Source organism: Acanthochromis polyacanthus, chromosome 20, assembly GCF_021347895.1.
Source record: "Acanthochromis polyacanthus isolate Apoly-LR-REF ecotype Palm Island chromosome 20, KAUST_Apoly_ChrSc, whole genome shotgun sequence".
NCBI classification, from domain to species: domain Eukaryota; kingdom Metazoa; phylum Chordata; class Actinopteri; family Pomacentridae; genus Acanthochromis; species Acanthochromis polyacanthus.
Window position 1 is genome coordinate 10,912,348 of NC_067132.1, and position 21,370 is coordinate 10,933,717.

At 39.6% G+C, this 21,370-nt stretch overlaps 2 protein-coding genes across 8 annotated transcripts in view; one reads left to right on the top strand and one right to left on the bottom strand.

Moving 5' to 3' along the window:
• LOC110965045 (WD repeat-containing protein 37-like) overlaps positions 1–13,532 on the bottom strand; it is a 33,441-nt gene extending 19,909 nt beyond the window's left edge. The window contains exons 1-6 of one of the 5 annotated variants that reach the window (XM_051940322.1): positions 13,408–13,532; positions 8,035–8,309; positions 5,845–5,941; positions 5,604–5,699; positions 1,329–1,393; positions 905–988 (exon numbers count right to left, since the gene is read on the bottom strand). In XM_051940322.1, coding sequence (XP_051796282.1) covers positions 905–988; positions 1,329–1,393; positions 5,604–5,699; positions 5,845–5,941; positions 8,035–8,187 — 495 coding nt within the window. In that variant the 5' untranslated portion in view covers positions 8,188–8,309; positions 13,408–13,532. Of the gene's footprint in view, positions 1–904; positions 989–1,328; positions 1,394–5,603; positions 5,700–5,844; positions 5,942–6,383; positions 6,516–8,034; positions 8,310–10,483; positions 10,771–11,079; positions 11,159–13,407 lie in introns of those variants that run through there. The other 4 variants (XM_022213956.2, XM_022213955.2, XM_022213958.2 and 1 more) reach the window with 4 other exon arrangements.
• idi1 (isopentenyl-diphosphate delta isomerase 1) lies at positions 10,898–20,682 on the top strand. 3 transcript variants are annotated; one of them, XM_022213960.2, is made up of 7 exons: positions 10,898–11,021; positions 13,290–13,468; positions 15,453–15,625; positions 15,711–15,803; positions 15,938–16,068; positions 16,180–16,284; positions 19,892–20,682. In XM_022213960.2, exons 2-7 carry the CDS (start codon positions 13,335–13,337, stop codon positions 20,102–20,104), a joined length of 849 nt encoding a protein of 282 aa, XP_022069652.1. In that variant the 5' UTR covers positions 10,898–11,021; positions 13,290–13,334; the 3' UTR covers positions 20,105–20,682. The 3 variants fall into 3 exon arrangements, with proteins under 3 accessions (XP_022069652.1, XP_022069653.1, XP_022069654.1); XM_022213961.2 differs by having other exon boundaries at positions 10,899–11,017; XM_022213962.2 differs by having other exon boundaries at positions 10,901–11,021; positions 13,332–13,468.
• Positions 20,683–21,370: the final 688 nt, after the last annotated feature.

Here is a 21,370-nt window from a genome sequence, read left to right on the forward strand (position 1 = left end):
AGACTGGGGAAAGACATGCAGTAAATGGCCACGGGTCGGACTCGAACCCATGATCGCTGCGTTGGGAATACAGCTCTTGTTTATGGGCGGCCCGCTCCACCTGTTGAGCTACAGGGATGTCCAAGAAACTTTCATTAAATGCTTAAACCAGCTATCATTAAACTAAAAGCAGGACAGATTCAGCAACTTATTTCTCACCTCAAATGCTTTCAGAAATAATTTTTGCCAAACAGTTTTCACAAGAAAAGAAAGTTTGAGACGTTTCTGCGCTGACATCACTCAGTTCATTCATACATCAGTGTTAATAGTTTGTAACAAATTAGGAAACTTAAAAAGGTGTGATTAAATGCACTACTGTTTTAACACATTATTTTTTTCTGTAATTAATCAGAACTAACGCGTTAAAGTCCCAGCCATAGTACAAACACCAGAGCGGTATTGACCTTCCCTTGTAATTCTCAACAAGAAAGGGGATAAGCATATTTCCCAAAATATTTTGCACTGTTCCTTTAAGAGATATCCAGCTTTTTACTGGTTACTGGTTAATTTTAGTTCTATCTTGAGTGCAATTTTTTGACTTAACTTGTCCTGTGATACGGAAAAAGCAGTTTGACATTTGGCATTTATTGTTTTGATACAGCTGATGTAAAGTGACTTAACTGGTCATCAAATGCCATCCATAAACGTTCTACTCTATCGGTAAAAGACCAAATGTAACAAATAAAGTAACAGATAAATCCATTTTGTACCATCTATAAATGCAGCCGTTCACCCAAATGACTTCAGCGTGGGTACAGAGCAGAGAAGAGACGAGGAGTCAAGGTCAGACTCTAGTTAAAAAGAGACTCAGCCCACAGCTGTCCCCCATGATGCTTAGCGACAAACAGAGCATTCAGGAAGTTACCCATGAATCTCCGCCCCACAACTCCCATGTGGCCACACTGAAGTTGCGAGGTCCACCTATTTTGCTCTGGAAAGTGTACAAGCGCTACATTGGCAAAAGATTAAAAAGGAAGAAGTCAAGGGAGATGTCATTTTTTAGCAAATGTTGAAGATCACACAGAGTTTCCTTTAACTAAACTTTATAGCTATAATAATGCATCATTCAGGAAAAAAAGAACTAAACAAGGATTTTGGGTCACAATTTCATTTGTTTACGTTACACATCATGAGCTCAGAGGAAGAACTTTCCCACCATTTGTTCTGAAACACAGGGGCTTTTGACACTGTTTCCTCAGACAGGCATGAATCCTAAAAGCTCAAATATTTACACACATGACAGGTCTACAAGCTCCATTGAACAGAACATCACAGCTGGTGGCAGGTACCTTGCTGGTAGAGGCTTTGTAGGTCGTCTTCAGCTTCTGTGACAGTTGACTGGTGCTGTGGCTGGCTGCGTGATGGAGAGACAAAGAACAATGAATGAAGTGAGGTGTTAAGCTGTTGGGTTTCACTGCTGCAGTAATGGCCTAATAAACTGTCAAGACTTTAAGCAGCAAACACCCCAACAATGCACGGCCTTGTTGTGTGTTTATATATTATATGCACATATATAAGCTGTCAGCTGTGTCTGTAAAACTGCTAATGACTTCTGAACACTGCATGTGTGAGCTTATTTCAGCAAACGAGACTTTTTATAAGGTTCTTAAAACAAGGGGTGTATCTAAGTCTGGTCTAGGTTACCATGGGAACATATAGCTCCAGACTACCTAGATGATGCTATATTCAGCTTGGGCTTCATATCAGGCCTAATCTGAATTCAACACAATGTTCAATTACATTTTTTCCCTGTTTACTGAAGTACTATGAAAAGGCACACTGCAAAGTCTTCCAGTCAACAGATATGCATTTAAAAATCCAGCAATTAAAATGAAGCTGGTTGTTGGCAACTGAAACACATCTATTAAAAACATAACAGGGTTACACAGCCAGTCTGAGGCTGTTACGTAACCAACTAGTAAAATCTGACTCAGTGTTAGTTTCTAGAAAATGTAGGTGCTTCTACATTATGTATATATATTCTTTTGTTACATAATATCACACAAAATTCCATTTGTTTGTACAGGAATTGAAGCCATGACATGCAACCTGGCCAAAATATACACAAAATAAGTAACACACACAAACTGAGCGTGACAATAGGAAAGAAGAAAAGCACTCAGAGAGCGCAGTACTCCACCAAGGATGTTCATTCCTCAATTTGTGTAATCAGAAATCATGGCCACATAGAATCTGACCATGTAATACAGATCTATCCACAAACTAAGCAAATAAATAAAAAACGACTTTGTGGTGAGCACAGGTGTGTGTTATGCATGTGTACGTTATGTACGGATACCGAATTGCGTGACTGAAATATGCAGTGGGCAGCGGGTATTGATGCAGGGAGCTGACGTAGCGTTCACTTGTTGTCATGGTTACGGTGCCGCTGTGCCGCTATCTCGCAATGATAGAGAAATCTTTAACAAATCCGTGGATCCAGACTATAAGCCGCATCACTGCCAAAATCTAATCAGGTGGTCCTTGTGTCATTTCTGACCTTCCCTGAAAATTTCATCCAAATCTGTTATTTCGTTTTTTTGAGTAATGTTGTAAATAGACAGACAGATTGACAGAAGGACAAATGTGCGCGGATCGTCGCATAACTCCACCGCATTCCTTGGCGGTGAAATAATCATTCACAGCTTGTAACCCTGTTTCCTGATGGACTGAGTGATGAAGTTTTACTACAGTTACATTGTAACAGTAAAAGCCGACTCAGGTACAGGAAAGGCCAGATTGATGACATGAACACTGACTGAGCTGGTGAAACCTGAAACTAAGTGTCAGATAAATATTAAACTACTGCTATTATTATCTTAAACTACTCTGTGTTGACATGCCTTCACTTACATGGATATTCACTGCAACTCCTAAACTAGGAATCAACGACCGGTAGATTCTGTTACTAGTAAGGGCCTTCCTGCAGTAAACAGTGTTCACTTCTGCATTTTGTTTTCAAAACGAAAACTTCCCTGCTTGTTCAGATTAGATGTCAACAAAGGTATATTGATGAGAACCAGCACACTGTTTATCAAGGCTCCATCTGCTTCAGCTACTTTATCAATCACAAACGTAAGCTCTGAAAACGATCTTCATAATCATTTTAATTCCATAACACTCAGGGTCTTTGATGAATTAGCACCTGCTAAGACGATAATAATCTCAGACAAACAGAAAGCTCCGACAGTAGCACATCAAAAGAATCAGAGAATGCAGCAAGGCAGAATTAAAACAGGGAGAAAACTCAACTTCAGATTGACTATGACATCCAGAAACAGAAACTTTGTCTCTGCAACTTTGAGTTATACAGAGCTAGGCAGTCCCATTCTCTTGCATAAATATTAATACTCCTGCTTTATTTGCCATTGATGGATAAGTTCTTGAAAAAATGCAATGAGTTTGAATATTTTTCTCCTCAAAATATTGAAAATATCCACTCAGTCCAGCAGAGACATTATGACCTTATCACTCAAAACAAAAATAAATGCTTTTATGTCTGACATTACTGCAAATAACAACAATCTCGATTAAGTACTGTCCATGTGCTCATTAGATATTCTGCCAACAAACATTTTAGAAGTGTTTTTTAGCTTTTTAGTAGTGGATTTGTTGCATATTGCAAATCTTTCCAGCATCAATTAAAAACTGCTGTTGTCATTCCCCCTCTGTACAGGTCTATCTCAAATCTCCCCTTAATAAGATTACTGATAAGGTACTTTTTAATAAAATCTGTAATTTCTTGCTGACAAATGACACCTTGACAGCTTTCAATCAGATTTTTACTCATATCAGAGCACTAGAACTGCTCTCATAAAGATTCTAAATGACAGTCAGCTACATATTGATTCATCTGGTGCTATTAGAACTTATTGTAGGATTTGATATTGTGGATCATCAGACACTTCCAGATGGATTAAACTTCAGTCCGTCTATCAGGAGTGGTCCTCAGATAGCACAAATCATACTTAGAGGCCAAAGGTCATGTAGTCAGTCTAATTAATTATGAATCAGAAAGCACTGTCATGACGTACAGAATCTTATAAGAATCCCTTTATGAGCCCCTCTTATTCAACCTGTACATTCCTCCTCTTTTCCAAACCCTCCAAGACTACAGGGCTGCTTATCACAGCTCTGCATATGACATCCACATCTGTCTGCAACTCTCATCTAATGACAGCGGTCCAGGAGACTCTATATCTGTGCCCAGTCAAAGTCAACAACTGGATGCAGCAGAACTCCATTTAACTAAATAAAGATAAGAATGAAATTATGAGTTTTGGCAATAAAAAAGGCAGGCTTGCACTCAGTGTTTACTTGGAGTCTATGGCACTAAAACCAACACCCACATCAAGAACCTTAGTGTAACCATTGATGAGGATCTAAAATTCAGCAGACACATAAAAGATGGAATTAAATCCTGATTCTGGCATCTTAAAAACACATAAAAAGAGAAATGGTGTGGCCTGGGTGTAGAAAAGCTAACTTATCTTTTTACTACTGTAATGCACTCATTTCTGACTCCAGTAGCCCCGTTAGACATTTGCAACTCATTCATAGTGTTGCAGTCAGAATACTGATAAAGCCCTAACCTCCACAAAAAGGCAAAAAAAAAAGAATCGAATTAAAGGCCCAACTTATTTTATGTAGGTTTTTCATTGCTGAGGCTGCTACAAAGCTGGTAGGTCTCTTAGAGCTGCATGAAATAGTGTCCAGAGTCCAAACCAAACATGGTAAAATGGCTTTTAATCATTATGCTGTCCACTGCTGGAATCAGCTCCCCTTGGAAGTTAGATATTCCCAAACTGTAGCTATTTTTAACCAAAGCTAAAAACTTTTCTTTTCTCCCCTGCTCTTCAATTAATTCACCAGTGTTGACTTTTTCTATGAATTTACATACTTTTACTAAATTTGCCTGTACTTTTATTCATTCTATGCTTGACATCTGTTTATTTGCTGTGTCGTTTGGCTGTAAAACACTTTGAATAACCTGTGTATAATAAGGTGAGTGCTATGTCAATAAACTTGCACTTAAACTTCTCAGTCTGATCTAAAAACAGGCCACTAGTAAAATACAGCTTCCAGCTCGTATCCTGACATGAGTAAGAAAGAGGTCAGGAGAAAACCTCACCACTTTTCCAACTCTCAGATGCAAGAAATCACTGAAAATATGTTCAAATTTATCAAAACAGTAGGAGCTGTTGCAGAGCCTGCTGTTTATTTAAATCAGCTGATTGCAAATTTTCAGAGCAGTGCCAGCTGGTGTATGTGTATGTGGTGAGACACTCCTACTCCCAATATGCTCTCATAATGTCCTCTCACTTTTTACTGCTGTTTTACAATACTGTGCCATAAAGACAGTTAATAAGTGAAACAATGATTAAAATCCTGATGCATACCAACTTCTAATCTGATTTTTTCAGCTGCAAAAGGATGACATATGCTCTTGTATAATAAGCACATTCAACGACAAACAATATTTTCTGTTTTAATCCAAAGAAGAAGCATCTAATGTGTTACGGAGAACAAAGACTTAGAAACAGATTTTGTAGGAAATACTGGACCTTTTGTTTTCAGGGCTCCCTTGGTGGGGTCTCCTCCTTCGACAGTCTGTCCATCTCCAGTCAAACGCTCGTTCAGAGAGTCGATTTCCCGGCGTACTGTAATGTTAGCACAGCGACAGGGCGCCAGTGACCAAACATTGCCTATGCTCTGTTAGTCAATCAACACCTAAAGATCAATGCAGTGAGTTATGTGCCCAGGAATACAAATATACTTTGTAAACTCTTCCTATCAGGTACTCACATTCAATGTTTTCAATGTAGAGATTTTCAAATTCTCGCTCAATCTGGCCAAACAGGTCAAGAAGATTGTTCCGCAGAGCGAGGGGCAGCTTGGAGTCCTGGACAAACGGACAGAAAGAGGAACAATGCTTGAATAAACCTCATGGTAAGCATATACAGGATGAGAAACAGGTAGAAAGCAGGAGTTCATCCATATCCTCCTCAAGTTTGGTATCATCATGGCTCTTGTAATGCTACTTCCACAGCATTTTCATTTCAATACGTTGAAACACTACAGTTATACAATGACAAACAGGTGTCTCGTAAACTCTACTAGCACTGCTGAAAGAGACGCTTCAGTGACTCATTAAATACACAAGACAACCCATATAAATCTCTCATCAAACACAAACTGTGTATTTGCCTGACATAATCAGACGCCAAGTGCTTTCAAAGTCAAAACTCAGCTTCATTTTAAGCTACAGAACTACAATCTACGAACAATTAACTTCACAATAACCACAGTTCAACTAGCCAAACGCCACATTTTAACTGACTTACCTCCATGGTGAACTTCTAGATGCACCCAGTTATAAGCTGACCACCATTCTCCACCAGACAAACACAAGCTGCCATGAAAACAAGTTTCAAACAGCTGCATCTGACAGCTCAGTTTGGGAGCTCTTGCTTAGTTCTGTAGAAATCTAGGATACCAAACGCTTGACTTTCTGCAGGGGCGCGTGTTCAAAACCAACAGTTTGTCACACTGACGTGAGTCACCTGACCATTCTGCCAGCTCCACATGTCAACATACTTAGCAAAAGAAAAAAAGAGTGAATTAACAAATAACAGGCAGCCTTTATGAATTCAAAGCAGCTTAGTTGTGGCCTTTACACCTGCAGCGCACTCTGGCTAATAGCAGGAGAAAATGCGTCCTGTGTTATATATGGGTTCATAAAGCTGTCTGTGTGTGGAACTTGTGCTGTTGGGGGTAGACTGGGCACATAAACAGAGCCAGCATGTCTTGGCAATAGACAGAAAGGACTGTTGAAAAGACTAATCAGACCTGGACAAGCGGCCCATATTAAAACTTGATGAGACAAGAGGCCAGTGCAAGCTGAGCTCTAGTTTTAGTGGCTGATAATTCGAGGACACTGTCAAGCATAGAAAGTAAAAGCTGCAGGATTTCCATGGACAAACTAGGGCGAAGCAATGTTGACAAAATCAAGCATCCATTTCTGGGCTGAATAGAAAAACTGAACATCACCCGCTTAAAACCAAACATGATAACAGACATAGCACCAAGCTAAACATCACTAAACCTGCCCAATCCTAAATGTCCACCATCTATGAACTCCTGTGCTAAATAAAAAAAAAACAAAAAAAAAAACATGATGATAGAATGGAAAAAACACTCACAAACCTATTGCTCATCTTATCTAAGAGATAACTGCAGATAAGGTCACTCTTCAGCCAGCTCCTGAAAGTTAACAACCAGGATGTTCTTGATCAAACAAAACAGTTTTATCATCTTAGCAGCAATGAAGCATGACAGTACACTACAACTGGTCGGCACCAGGAAATGGTTTCACAAAAAAGCTCCCTATCTAGAAGAAATCAATCAACTGCAGGACCGATTTAAATAAGCTAGTTTAGAGAAGGTTAATCACCAACCTGATGGCACCAACGGGTTTAAAAAGTCACAGGAGATAGATTCATTTGTGTTAAAACAACGGAACAAAAAAAGCACATCCACACCAAACTATTGTTCAAACTTTGGATGGTCTGGACGAAAATAACTTGTTGGCTAAAAAAAAGATTTCAACCAAAGTAACATCTTGTAGCTATCGAGAAAAAAAACAGCCCATTCCCAGGGGGCAGAAACCTCTTCTCAAAAACACAGTGTAGCATGGAGCAGTAGATGTTGCAACACCAGTTAGAAAATAAAAGCAATGCTGTTTAACCGGCTGGGACTGTACTCTCTTGACTGACAAAAACAGCCTCGCAACACAACAGAATGACAATTAAAATGCTTATAAACAAAGAACAACCTTTCTAATTTTTTCTGAGGAAATGCATGGAAAAGTTTGCGGCTCTTGCCAACAACATAGGATATAACATGTGTTTTGGCTGCAAGTTTAACCAGAATGCTTGTCTGCAGCTGTCAGAGTTTGTGTGTGAGCGAGAGAAAGCATGAGTTTGTGCCCCTCACCTGTCCCTCCAGCATGTCTCCTCTTAGGATGCCCGGTTGCCTCTCCTCTGTGCTGTTGGTGCGCCGGATAGATAAACTGTGAGCCTTGCGCTTCTGCTTGGGGTGACGAGCAGCCGAAGCAGAGCCGCTACTGCTTCCGCCCTCCACAGGCATCCCTCCTACCTCGTGGGTGGCCCTGCCCCCTACTCACACCCTACCTGAGCGGCAGGTAAACAAAGGCCAGGCTCGCTGGTTGGCTGGTGGGTGGGTTAGAGCTGCCAGTTATCACCACCGGCCTGCAGGGAAAAGGAAGTTAAGTTCAGGTTTGCAGTCATTGTAGGAACTAATACCAATCTGTTGATTATTTACTTGATTATGCGATGAGTTGTTTGGCTTATAAAATGTCAAAAAATGGTGAAAATATCAAATAGTATTTCCCAAAGCCCAAGTTGACATCCATAAATCTTTTGTTCACGACCCAAACACATTCAGTCTACTGTCACAGAGGAGAAAAGAAAGCAGGTATCACAGAATTTCTTAAATAATTGCTTGAACCGATGAATCAATCATGAAAATGGCTAGTAATTAATGTCATCGATTATTTGTTGCAGCTCTAATCAACATAGATTTAGAAATAGGGTGCTTTTTTGATGCAGCCTTGTCTTGAAACAGCATATTTTCAAACTCTATCAAAGGCCTAGCAATTGAATGCTTTACTTGGAGAACCTGACTGACATTATATTTAAAAATGACCCCAAAAAAAGCACTTCGTCAATAAAACCTCTTTTCTGAGTAATTCACTTTACTCCCTATCACTGCCTGTTGTTGCAAGATGGTCGGGAAAAAAATAACAGATGTTTAAAAAGCCATTTTTGTCTTTTTGGCCAATGAATAAGCTTTCCTTGGTAAACTGCATGTAATCCAAGTTTACTACCAGCAGGGTACATCGTGGGAGACTCTTTCTGTTAATTTGATGGCATCAGAACTTGTTGGCTAAACAGGAGCTGAAGTTTAGTTTGTTGTTTCCAGCTGTCTGCAGGTGTTTTGCCTCCGAGTTCATTAAATATCTGCAGCATCAGACAGCAGCAGGATCCAAAGCGAGAGAGGCTGACACATGTACGCACATGTAACAGCATTAGTAACTTCTTTAATTATTTGTTGTAATAAATCATCTCTGACATTGATAGTAAATCACACTGTCTACTTTTAAACAGTTCAGACAGTTGAGCTGTTGCACACAGTCACAGTTTATCTGCTACAGTTAAATCATTTGGTACACAGCTGGATCCTGAGCTCCATCACAGCTGGATGTATTTTTACTGAAAAAGTCTGACATTACTAAAGTCAAAGTATTTTTCTGTTGTATCGAGTGTTTCTATTATGAAAAAGGTGAATACAACAGTGGTATTTTTACATCTCAGAGTCAGACATTTGCAGTAATGATTATTTTTCTTGTAGATGTATTATCAAAAGTGACTTCTCCAACTAGCTGGGATAGGCTCCAGCACCCCCCGTGACCCTAGTGAGGATATAGCGGTGTATAGAGAATGGATGCATGGATGGACTTCTCCAACTGAATAAATAAAGCACAGGTAGCATAAACACATAAGGAAATCACATTATTCTACTGTAAATAGCTGTAGTTAGATTAATTACCATCACCATGAAAATGAAATGAAAGCATTGATGTCTTCCCTATGAGTGAGCTTGTTCTCCTCAAATACTGAGGAAAATTCGACTATTTTCAACAAAGCTCACCCTAATATTTACAATATAGACACACATCGGAGAGTGGATACAATACAAGCAAGGATCGAGTCAAGAGAAAACAACTTGGATAGGCGTCATAAAACATATCATGTTATCTGCAAAATAATAAAAGTATAATAGTATGTATCTTTGTATCTCTCCTATTGACATAGTAACCTAAACTGAATAATCGAATACCTGAAATTCAGTAATGACTTTCAATTGAGATTTTTATTTACTCACTACCACCGTGTGTTGTTGGAGGATAATTGTGGTAATAATGTCTCAGTCAAATGTGTCAGTGATATCGTTTTGAGGAATGGATCCTTGATGAACTGTATGTGATCCGTTTTTACCTCTGACAGCCTGACAGACGTTCGTCAACTGCTAGAATAAAATTAATGGTTGTCAACAGACATTATCACATTATTAATTTAGTGTATTTTCATGAAGTTCAGTGTGACGTTTTGAGATTATACAGGTTTATGATGCAGCAGTACCGTAGTAATGGATCAAAAGTAGCTGGACAACGCACATTAAATACTTCACTACCGTTATGTCGCCACTAACGGACCAAATGAAAATATGATATGCGTCAGATGACACGCACATTTAATTAACGTTAAATGGCGCTTGCAAAATGACAATTTGACCTCTGTTTCAGGACCCGTGACCTACCGACGAAATAATACTGACATATCCGAAACAAGCAGACACTCACCGCTGTCACTGCTTCTCTGAATTCATATTTGGCAAGCACCGCTCGACAAATGATATGAGCTATGATATGAGCTACATGCTAGCGCGGGCTAGCTGCCACATATCACCTTCATTGCGGCGTTTAATGTTCGTTCATCAGACAGCAGCTAAAAGACACGACTATATCCTTCCCAGCTTGATACGAAAACATACAGGACTATGACGTCGTATTTTTCAACATGCCGTCTACGAATGACTTTGACAAAAGACGGTGATAGCGCGCTATAGTTTGACAAGTATCACAAATTGGATCCAAATTTTGACACATCACGTATTTTATTAGTGCACCCACTTCCGTATCACGTGGCTTGTGTTTGCACTTTGTGAGCCAATGGGCAGCCGCGTCGCCGACAGGGTAACGAATGAAAAAGCGTGACGTCAGGAACAGGGAACGAAGTGGTGCGCCTGCTGGATTCGGCTCTGACATACCGTCGTAAACAAACGCAACACACTTTTAAAGACGTGGTTTGTCTAGCAGAAGCGGAGCAAGGCTTCTGTAAGTAAGTGAACGTTTTATCGGTTTCTCTATAGGTTGTATTTGTGACAGACAATCCATACTTATGTTCAGTTGTCAGAGGCCTGGGTGGTGCGAGCTGTGCTGTGGTCTGATGGCGTGTTGACAGTGTCTGGAGGAAAACACGGAGTGGATCTTGCTGGAACGGACACCAAAACCCCAAACATTTTCTACTGATGTATCAATGATGGATAATATTGAAATACATATCCTCTTGAAAACCAAGGGGAGAAAAAAAAGTATCTTTCAATTTCACTTTTTTTGTGATTTCCTGCCTTCTTGGATCTAACACTCACAATTTAGAATTTTGTAAAAGTACAACAGAGAAGAATGTCAATCCATTTTCTAAAACTTGAAACTGTAAGAAACTAAATAAAACTGAACATGAACATAAATTAAAGTCTCAGCAGTCAGGAGTCCTGCGTTTTGCTACAGTCTCCACTTTGCCTCATCATGAAAGCAAAGTTCTCTTCGTCCCATGCAATCACAAGACATCAGGATTTAGTAAGGTAGCTCAAATGAATCAAAAGATGTAGATCGAAAACAAATGCCTACTACAGAGGACATAAATGAATGGGCCAGGTCTCAGGAGGATATGACTAACAGACAGGGCCCATTTTATTATGTTAAGTGCTTTCATACTTCTATTTTAGTAATCATTTCAACACAGATTTTTACCTGTAATAGAGTAGCATAGCATTAAAGTGGTAATGATATGTTAGCTACAGTAGTGTTTTCTAAATCCTTCTTCGATCACTGAATATTGCCATTTTATAATGGCATTGATATAAATCTCAAGGAATGATATAAAAGAGGGCTCTTTACTTCTCAGAAATAAAATCAATGTCAATTTGTCACTTAACCTATGAGGTTATGAGAGTTTTCAATAATTGAATAGCTGATTGCTACTCTACACTATGCAGTGGCAAGCTGTGGTATTGGGGTAATTCAGCCATACATATTCAACTCCTAAATCCATCCAAAGAAGAATAATGATACAGAAATTCCCACTCTGCAAGTTGACAGGATTGGCGGTTTTCAGATTTCACGCTTACTGTCGACTGTCAGTGTGCAGCCTGTAGAATGCTGCATATGTTTAGGTGATCTGATTTATCAATTAATCCTGATAATTAATGCTGATTATGTGGTTTATAGGTGTGATGGCAGCTAAAAGGCATGATTAAACTAGAATTTCATGTGTTTCCATCCCATGAGGGAAGGGGGGTGGTAAGTACCAACAAGTCCAGTGGAGGGCTAAACACATACTCATAGAACTGGAGTTACATCTGCAGGTATGAACTACTGTTTTGCTGGCAGACTTGTTTTTGCAGAACAATTCTCTTACTTTACAGCTGTTGTTCATACAGTATGCAGATTCATCTTAACTGCATAACCTCCCTCCACTCAACCATATACAACTAAGTAGTTTGAACTAACCAGAAAATGTTTACACTGATTTTGTAGAAATCCAAGGATTTTGTATTATTGTGACTGAAAAATATAAAGACAGTATATCAATGCAGCTGATGTCTCGACCAGGGGAGTGTCCTGAGTAGAAAATGGATATTTTTGACAGTCATATGTTTGCTTATCTTGTTTAGTTTAAATGGTAATATTCTATTAGCTTTGTCAGCAATTAAGAATCTCATCAACAGACCCTGTAAAGTCCTCATGTCTGTCTGTCTGCCTGGAAAAGAAAAAAAATAAATCCATCAGCACAGTGTCAAACTGTGACGTAATCCTTCACCAAAACCCATCACGAGTCTGTTCCCTCCTGCTACATATTTTGGTCACGCAGTTTGGTTTCCGCATATAACATGCATAATGCATGCCTGTGCTCAGGGCAAGGTCATTTTGTTTTTTGGTACATTTATATTAAATGGCCACATTCGATGGTGCCGTGATTTCTGATCATCAATAACTAATAAACAAATGCTGCATTTCTGACAATACCATATGGGAGAATGAACAGCTTTGATGGAGTACTGCGATCTCTGAGTGCTTTTCTTGTTCTCTATTTTTTATTTTTTATTTCAAACTTTGAACCCTCAGTCTTATTCTTTAATTTTTAAGCTGCCTTGTTGCCTTGTTTGATATGTGTGCTATTCTACCTATTTATTCACGTAGCTTATTATCATTTTTTACTATTTATTTTTAATTGACTGCCCTGCCTTGTCTCCTGATGTTCTGCTTTATTTGCCTCTATCTCTTCCGATCCCTCCTTTTGGTGCTCCTCTCCGGTTTTTACCCACAGCCTCGTCTTCCGTCCTCGTGATTGGTTTTCTGTTTTGGTCAGGCGATGGTGCGGCCTGTGTGGGCGGTGCTCCGGTCGGTATCCCGGCAGGGCGCCGCTGTGCTGAAATCAAACGTACCTGTGTCCTACAGAGCAGCAGCTCCTCTGAGCTCCAGACCTGCCATCAGAGCCTCATCCAGGTAGGACAGACCCTCCGAAACCTGTCCGTGTTTGAGTTTAGAGGCAGGGAAGCCTGTGATGAGCTTACAGACCGTAATCTGGAGGCAGTGTGTCTGAGCTATTCATAGCTGTAGTCCGGATATACGTAGCTGTCTCTTAATGCACCAAAGTCACGCCGGTTTCTAGCCGAGCTTTTGTTTCCCCCAGCTATTTACGATTAATGGGGGCTGATGAGTGCAAAAACTAAGTACCAACTTTGAAAAGGAAGTGGTTACTGGAAAAAAAATAATGTCATCATATGAGGATAGTGGTTTTATTTTACTATATGATACAAATTGACCCGTTTTAAAGTGGAAAATTTAAATGTGGGGGGGGGGAATTCACAGTGAAACTTCTGATGTCCACATTTTTAGGAAGTCTTTGAACATTTTTTGGTGGGAAAAAAAGAAATGTTTGAAATATTTCTTTTTTGTGAATGTTCTTAAAGAAAATATTAGAAGTTTTACTGATATATTTGTAATCACTTTAGATATTTTTTAGGATTTTTTTGAAGACATTTAACTCGTCTTTTGACAATATTTACAAAAATTTTCTTGCCACATTTGGGAGATTGTTTTCAAATAAAACTTTTTAGGGAAACTTTTAAGGAATTATTGGAATTTTCTTCCTGAAGGTTTTGCAAATTTTCAGAAATTTGGGGATTTTTTTTGCTGAATTTTTGGATTTTTTTCAGACAAGGAAACAGTATTTTTTGGTGCCCGTAAATGAGGACAACAGGAGGGTTAAAACGGTTTATTTTAATGCCTAAACTTGACTGTGCAAAAAGAAATAGTAGGAACTAGTTGTTTATTCCATGTATCTCCTGGCTGATACTGGAAATCTGTAAAGATCAGTGGGATAGTGTGAGAAAGCAACACGTGGATTTCATGCAAAAATCTTTCACTTGAAACCGGGAATTAGGACTAGGAATGTCCTTTTGGTCTGTAGGAACAATCTCTCTGAATTATTGGCTTGTATGAAATGCTGAATAAGTCTGGAACACATAACATGTCACATACCACATGAGATTCCCCAGAGCAGCATTTCTTATGTCATTGTACATTCAGTGTATTTGGGTTTTGGACTCTGGATCAGCAATCTGAAAATGTTCCTTGGACACTGGGCTGTTTATATTTTTGCTAACTGCCACATTTGTTGATAGAGGTACAAAAATGCATTTATTAGTTGGTAACTATCAAATTCATCCCCAATTATTTTGATAGTAAACAGGCAAAAATGTCTGAAACTAGTGGCTTAAATGTGAATGTTTTCTGGTTTTGTCCCTCCTCTGCAACAGTAAACTGAATATCTTCGGGTTGTGGACAAAGCAGGATATTTGAGGACGTCATTTTTGGCTTTGGAAAACACTGATTAACATTCTTCATCATTTTGTGGTACTTTATAGACCAAACAACTAAATGAATAATCGATAGACGAGTCAGTAACGCAAATAGTCAGTAAATGCAGCCCTGTTGAAAAGACACTAGTTATTTTTAGAATCTAAAAGTGCACACCCTGTGGAGACAATATGCTGTGGAGACACACTTGATCAAATGTAAACTACCAGTCAAACATTTGGGCACGCCTTCTCATTCTTCTCATTTTTATTTATTTAGTTGTATTATTTTCTACATTAGTACTGAAGATTAGCACTTCATTGTTTGCAACCTAATTCCATATGTATTATTTTGTAGCTTCGATGTCTTCAGTATTAATCTACAGTGTATGTAATAACTAAATACAAACCATTGAATGAGAAGGTGTGTCTGTGTATCTATTTCCATTGACATGAATGTTAAAGTTAACTGCTGAATTGCTTTCCTTTCTTCACCATCCTGTAGAGGCTACCTAGTTAGTCAGACGTTTCCTGCTGTGTTTAAAATGTCATTGGAAAGTGCAGATACGTTGATAAAGCTGTAAATCATCGACTGCTGTCCACCTGTTTGTCCTCCCGCTGCCCCGCAGTGTCATACGACACCTCCACTCTGCGGCCAGAATGCCTGAGATAACCACAGACCACCTGGACCAGAAACAGGTGCAGCTGCTGTCAGAGATGTGCATCCTCATCGACGAGAACGACCGCAAGATCGGAGCAGACACCAAGAAAAACTGCCACCTCAACTCCAACATCGATAAAGGTGCCTGTCTGCTGCATTACAATGCCCGTTCCAGCGTGTGTTTTCCTTTTAACGCTTCTGATTTGTGCTGACGTTGTCTCTCCAGGGCTACTGCACAGAGCTTTCAGCGTCTTCCTTTTCAACAGTGAAGAGAAGCTGCTCTTGCAACAGAGGTCTGATGCCAAAATCACTTTCCCAGGTCAGCAGAAAACCCCGAGCCTCCCAGTGTGACTCCTCTCTGAAACGCTCCTGCTGTTCCATGCAGCATAGTGAAGGTGCTAAACAGCGTTTGTAGTTTTTTTACAGTCTCCAGTGTGTGTTTTTTTTGTGCAGGCTGCTTCACAAACACATGCTGCAGTCACCCGTTACACACAGACAGTGAGCTGGAGGAGAGGGATGCTTTGGGGGTGAGGACGGCTGCTCAGAGGAGACTCAACGCTGAGCTGGGTATCCCCCCAGAGCAGGTAGGCTTCCACTCAAGTCCTGGCTTCTGCTGTTACTGCAAGGGGATTATGGAGGATTGTGGCTGACGTGTGCTTACGTCTGATCTCCTCTTGCTTCCTGTTGCTTCTCAGGTGACTCCGGATGAAATGACTTATCTAACAAGGATCCACTACAAGGCTCAGTCGGATGGCGTTTGGGGAGAACATGAGATTGATTACATCCTCTTCATGCAGAAGGTAGCAGTGGTTGTATTTGAACATGTGATTTGTAGCTTGGCCCCTTTAGCCCCTTTCAGACATGCACTACTTTCCTATAGCAATTCAGAGTGTCGGCTTTGTGTCTCAGTGAGCGCCCTACTCACTATTGCATAAAAGTTGTGATGGAAATCACAGATTCGGGCCTTGTAACGTCCCTTTCATATGTGGTCGTCCTGACCTCTATCAAAGTTGCTTGAACAGTTTTACTTCACCATTAGTGAAATAGTTTGATTATTATCACACATAAACATCATTTTGTTTCTATTTTCTGTTCTGTTTAGGAAGTCATAGATAAACTAGGCTGTTTGATAATGGGACAGTTAGATAAGCTGCTGTTAGTTTAAATGTAGTCTTTTGTAATTCCAGTGTTATTTACATTTTGTCACTTAGCGTATTGTTGTATCTCACATGAATGACAGATGTCACACTGCAGCTCTCTTCATCACTTTGGTGGGTAGGACTGACTGGAGACTTGAGCGATATTAGCATCAAAGTGTGGTCACTTTACAGACTAATGATGCAGTGATTTCATGGATCTTATGTCAGAGAAGGGCGAATATGTGCCTCTGTTTGAGTCACAGAGCATACAGTGGTGGGAATTTTTTTTTACACAATCTCAAATATTATGAAATTCAACTTTTGTGTTTCAAAAGTTGTGGCTGTATTTGACAGACACAGAAAATACCAATTCTATATATTTTTTGGTTATTGTTTACAAGAAAAACTAACAAAACTAAATTCTTCCAAAATGACCCAGTTCTCAGAATTTCTTATTTTGATGCAACCAATTGATTTTAAGGTTTTATTATCTTTTTTAGGTTTTGTTTAGTATTATAGGTGTGATTGTGCCTAAGGGTGATTCTTAATGCAATTTAAATGCAAATGTATGGGGTGACTGAAAACTTTCTTCCACCACTGCATTATTTTCAGAAAAACCCATACCTGTCCATCAGTTTATCTTTATTGTGTCATGGATTCCATATTTTTCCATCTTGATGGTTTGATGCAGGGATTAATTAGCTTATTAGAAGGACTGATTAGAAGTTCTGTGTGTTGTAATGTTCAGATTACACAGTAGACTACAAATGACAGCTTCATTATGTGCCTAAAGACCAGTACTCCTGGAATAATAGTACCTGGCCTCTGTTTGCCTGTAGAGTTACTGCAACGTAAATGACCTGCTTCACTTAGAAATGCCTCCATGTGAGCACGATATAATAATTAATGTCCTCAAACTGAACTAAGGCATAGACATCATGCAGGACCTGCTTTATCTTTTCAAAAGCAAAGGTCAGTTCTGTTAGTTGAATGTAATGATAGCACTTTAAATAAAAGATACAGACCGAGGTTAACGAGCACTTTGGTTCAGCGAATGTCTGATATTGAAGACATTTTCAGAGAAGAAGTCTAGAATATACCTCATAAAACAGCAAGTTATTTCCCTAAATTTTAATATATTCCTTGAACATAATTCCATCCAATGGAAAGACAACTAAAGCTGTAGGACGTCAAACTTAAGACAACTGTAATGCTGGGTGTCATTTTCACTTTACGAAGGAGATACTTTATCAGTGTAATTTGGAGCTGAGTTATGATACCATACCCTGAAGTAAAAAGAAAGTTATTTATCAGAACATGAAATGTTAATGACAGTAGTCTTTAAAATTGTCTTGATGGTGCCTGACATCAACAGTGTGACCTGAAAGTTTATGAAACCGTAAATATGTTTTATTTTCTGCATAAATATGATGTAAAGCATCACTGGATTTTCACGAGTTTTAAAAGCAGGTTTAGAGGATCCAATAAAAGAAATGAGACAACAATTTCATACTAAAGGAAAATAATCTATTATTACTAATCTGTGAATGGTAAAAATATGTGACCCCCTGATGTAGCAATTACTGCAGCTAAATGTTTCCAGAAGTGTTTTATCAGTTGTGACATAAACTTGGAGGAATTAGAGCCCATTCTTTAACAAGAAGTAGCTCCAACTCTGAGATATTGGTGTTTCCTCACACAAGATTCAGTTCAGGGATATTTCCTTTAAGTCATCATGCAGTCAGTAATAATAAGCTGTCCTCCTGTCCCAGATGAAGCAAAATAAGCCCAAGCAATGATACTACCACCACCATGCTTTATGCTTATGCTGGAATGCAGCATTTTCCTTTCTTCCAACACGACGCTTCTCATTTAAACCGAAAAGTTCCGTTTTCAACTTATCCATCCAAACTCTCTCGTTTGTTTTTCTAACCTGAGGAGCATCAGTTACTCTTTTTATTAGATCCTCAGTTACCTCCTTTGTTCGTGTCATGATACATTTTCACAAACATGTTGTAAAGACGAGACTTTAATAGATTCCTGCACCCACTCATACCTGGTTGTCATCCTATTGATTGACCTTAAAGCTGCTGTCCGGAGTTTCCGTTTGTTTTCAATTCATGTATCATTTTTATCAAAGCTTAAATGTGTTAGTCTAGTTCGATACTATAATATAAAGTTAGTATAACGCGATATGAAAATTTATTCCTGAGCTCCGCCTTCCTCTCATAGACCCCCATGTTATTCCAAAAAGCGCCGGTCGCTGCCGACCAATCAAGTTCGAGCTTCAGCTTTGTCATGCTGTCAATCAACGGTTACGCGCACAGCAAGCAAGCCCATGCAGAGGTGGGCGAGCTACGCACTACGCAACCGCGCGCACATTTGTTTTGCTTGTGGAGGAGAGAGCATCAGGGATCAGCAACTTCCAGAAAAGTTACCAATCCCACGGCTTGTCAGGCCAAGAGACTGCAGGACGTTTTTTGGCTCGGGATGCTCGCGTCGCTCCCCGACCACGGCCTCCATAGCCCGCCTGACGGCTTCGTTTAGATGCCCGACCTCTGGAGGAAGATGTTGGGGCGTCTGGGACATACTCTTCGTCAGAGGAGTCATGCAATTCTGAACTCTAGGTAGAAATAAATAAACAATGTAACACATATACACACGTAAATGCACTGAGTTTGATAAACAACATCATTGGGAGGGATACACGAGTGTAATCACATATTGAAACTTTACTCGTTCGTCCTAGCAGATTCGTGTTATTTTGGTATTAGGAAAAGTTAGACTCAATACAGCATTCTAACGTAATTCCTTTATTATTTACTAAATGTGCTAAATGTAGAAGAGGGGAAAACAGCAAAACAGGCAAGATGCTGCAGCACTCCGGGCACTCCTGTCAGGTACTGTGCGCGTGCACAAATAAAGGGGCGAAATCAGAGGGAGGGAGGGACCAACAGTGTTTTGGGAGACGCTGCGATTCAAACTCCGGACAGCAGCTTTAAAGGTTCATGTACTTTGACCACTCAGATGTGTAATATTGAATCATTTTCCTGAATAAAGAAAGGTGTAATATTTTTGTCGTATTTCTTTTTTAGGTTCTGTATGTTTTTCTGTTACTTTTTGTTCTGTGATCTTTTAAATGCAGACATTTTTGAAGGGTTTGCAAACTTTCCAACACCACTGCATTGTCATACATATTAAACTGTATTTGTCTGGTTGTCTGTCTATGAGCCTAACAATTTATTTTTATTTTTATGTCTCTCTGTAGGACGTGGAGTTGAGTCCAGACCCCAATGAGATCAAAAGTCACTGTTACGTGAGCAAAGAGGAGCTGAAGGAGATGTTAGAGAAAGCCAGGCGTAAGGAACTGGAGATCACGCCGTGGTTCGGTCTCATCGCAGAGACCTTCCTCTTCAAGTGGTGGGACAACCTGCAGAACCTCAAGCAGTTCATGGATCACAACAGCATCCACCGCATGTAGCCGTCAGAATCAGGCTCTACCTCTAGTTAGTTCAAGCTTTTGATTATTGCAGCACTAGCCTGACGCACAAGCACAGCTGGCTCAGCTGCTTGAGACCTCCTGAAAGTAAGCATCCGCACAAACTGTAAGCGTTTCACCAACTACTTTTGAAGAGGTAGTTGTAATTGTGGTGGAACTATTGCCCTGAAAGAGAAAGCAGAGCATCTATGGTTTACGTAGGTTTGGAGCACTGAAGTGCATTTATCTCCACAGCTGGTTAGTCGTTCCTTGTAGTGCTGGTTGACCGAATCATCAGTCAGGTAATCGGCTTGAATAAGCTTCACTGTTTTAGTTTGAGCAGAAGACATCCAACATTTCAGTTCAAGTAGAAAAAAAACAGCATTATTACTAACAGCCCCACACAGAGAATAGCTTATTTTTGTATAAAAACTTAAAGTGCCTGATAACAGGTCATTAGGCTGAGGTGAGAAGTGTCTCCAAGTTAAAACAGTCACTATCACTCTGTACATTGCTGACAGTGATATCAGTGAACAGGCTGAATGTTTGTACTCTTTTGCACAATAAAGTGTTGATGATTATTGGCAGTGGATGGTTTCATTTCATAATCATAGGTCTGGGCAATGCAAATAACACCTATATCAGTAAGGTGATACATGCTGAGCAGATCAAAGCATTGATTGTCTAGAAAAATAAAATGCAGACATTTACGGTAAGTCATAATATAGCGAAGACGGTTTGATTTATTGAATGTTGTTTTTGAATAAATATTCCAGTAGGTGGCAGCAGAAACCTTTGTCAGCTTTTAAATCTGCCAGTTTCACAAGCACTGTCTGCTACTGGTTCCTCTATCTTTAAGAACTATTGTTTAATGATTGATAAAATCTAGAGCAGACTGGTGAAACTGGTTTTAGTCATAATAATGATGGGCTGAACAGTAGCTCAGTGGTTAGGACTGTCACTTTGGATGCATGCGTGACATTTCTGTGGCCTCCTCTCACAATCAAAAAAACATGCTGAGGTTAGTTGATGATTCTAAATTGTTTGTAGGTGTGAATGAGAGGATTGTTTGTCTCTATATGTAGTCCTGTGATAGACTGGTGACCTGCCTTCACCCTCAGTCAGCTGGGATAGACTCCAACCCCCCACAACCCTAATGAGGATTCAGTGGTGTGTAGATAATGGATGGATGTTTAGATAACATGTTAAAGGGCTTGTTCATAAGTGAATATAGGCAGTGAAAGTGGAAAACGACCATCATGTCAATAG

What these genes read in the sequence shown, in the direction of transcription:
- idi1 (XM_022213960.2), top strand. Translation starts at nt 13,335, where the DNA reads ATGGTGCGGCCTGTGTGGGCGGTGCTCCGGTCGGTATCCCGGCAGGGC. An exon ending in CAACTCCAACATCGATAAAG is followed by an intron (nt 15,626 to 15,710) that starts GTGCCTGTCTGC and finishes TTGTCTCTCCAG; the next exon opens with GGCTACTGCACAGAGCTTTC. An exon ending in TGCCAAAATCACTTTCCCAG is followed by an intron (nt 15,804 to 15,937) that starts GTCAGCAGAAAA and finishes TTTTTTGTGCAG; the next exon opens with GCTGCTTCACAAACACATGC.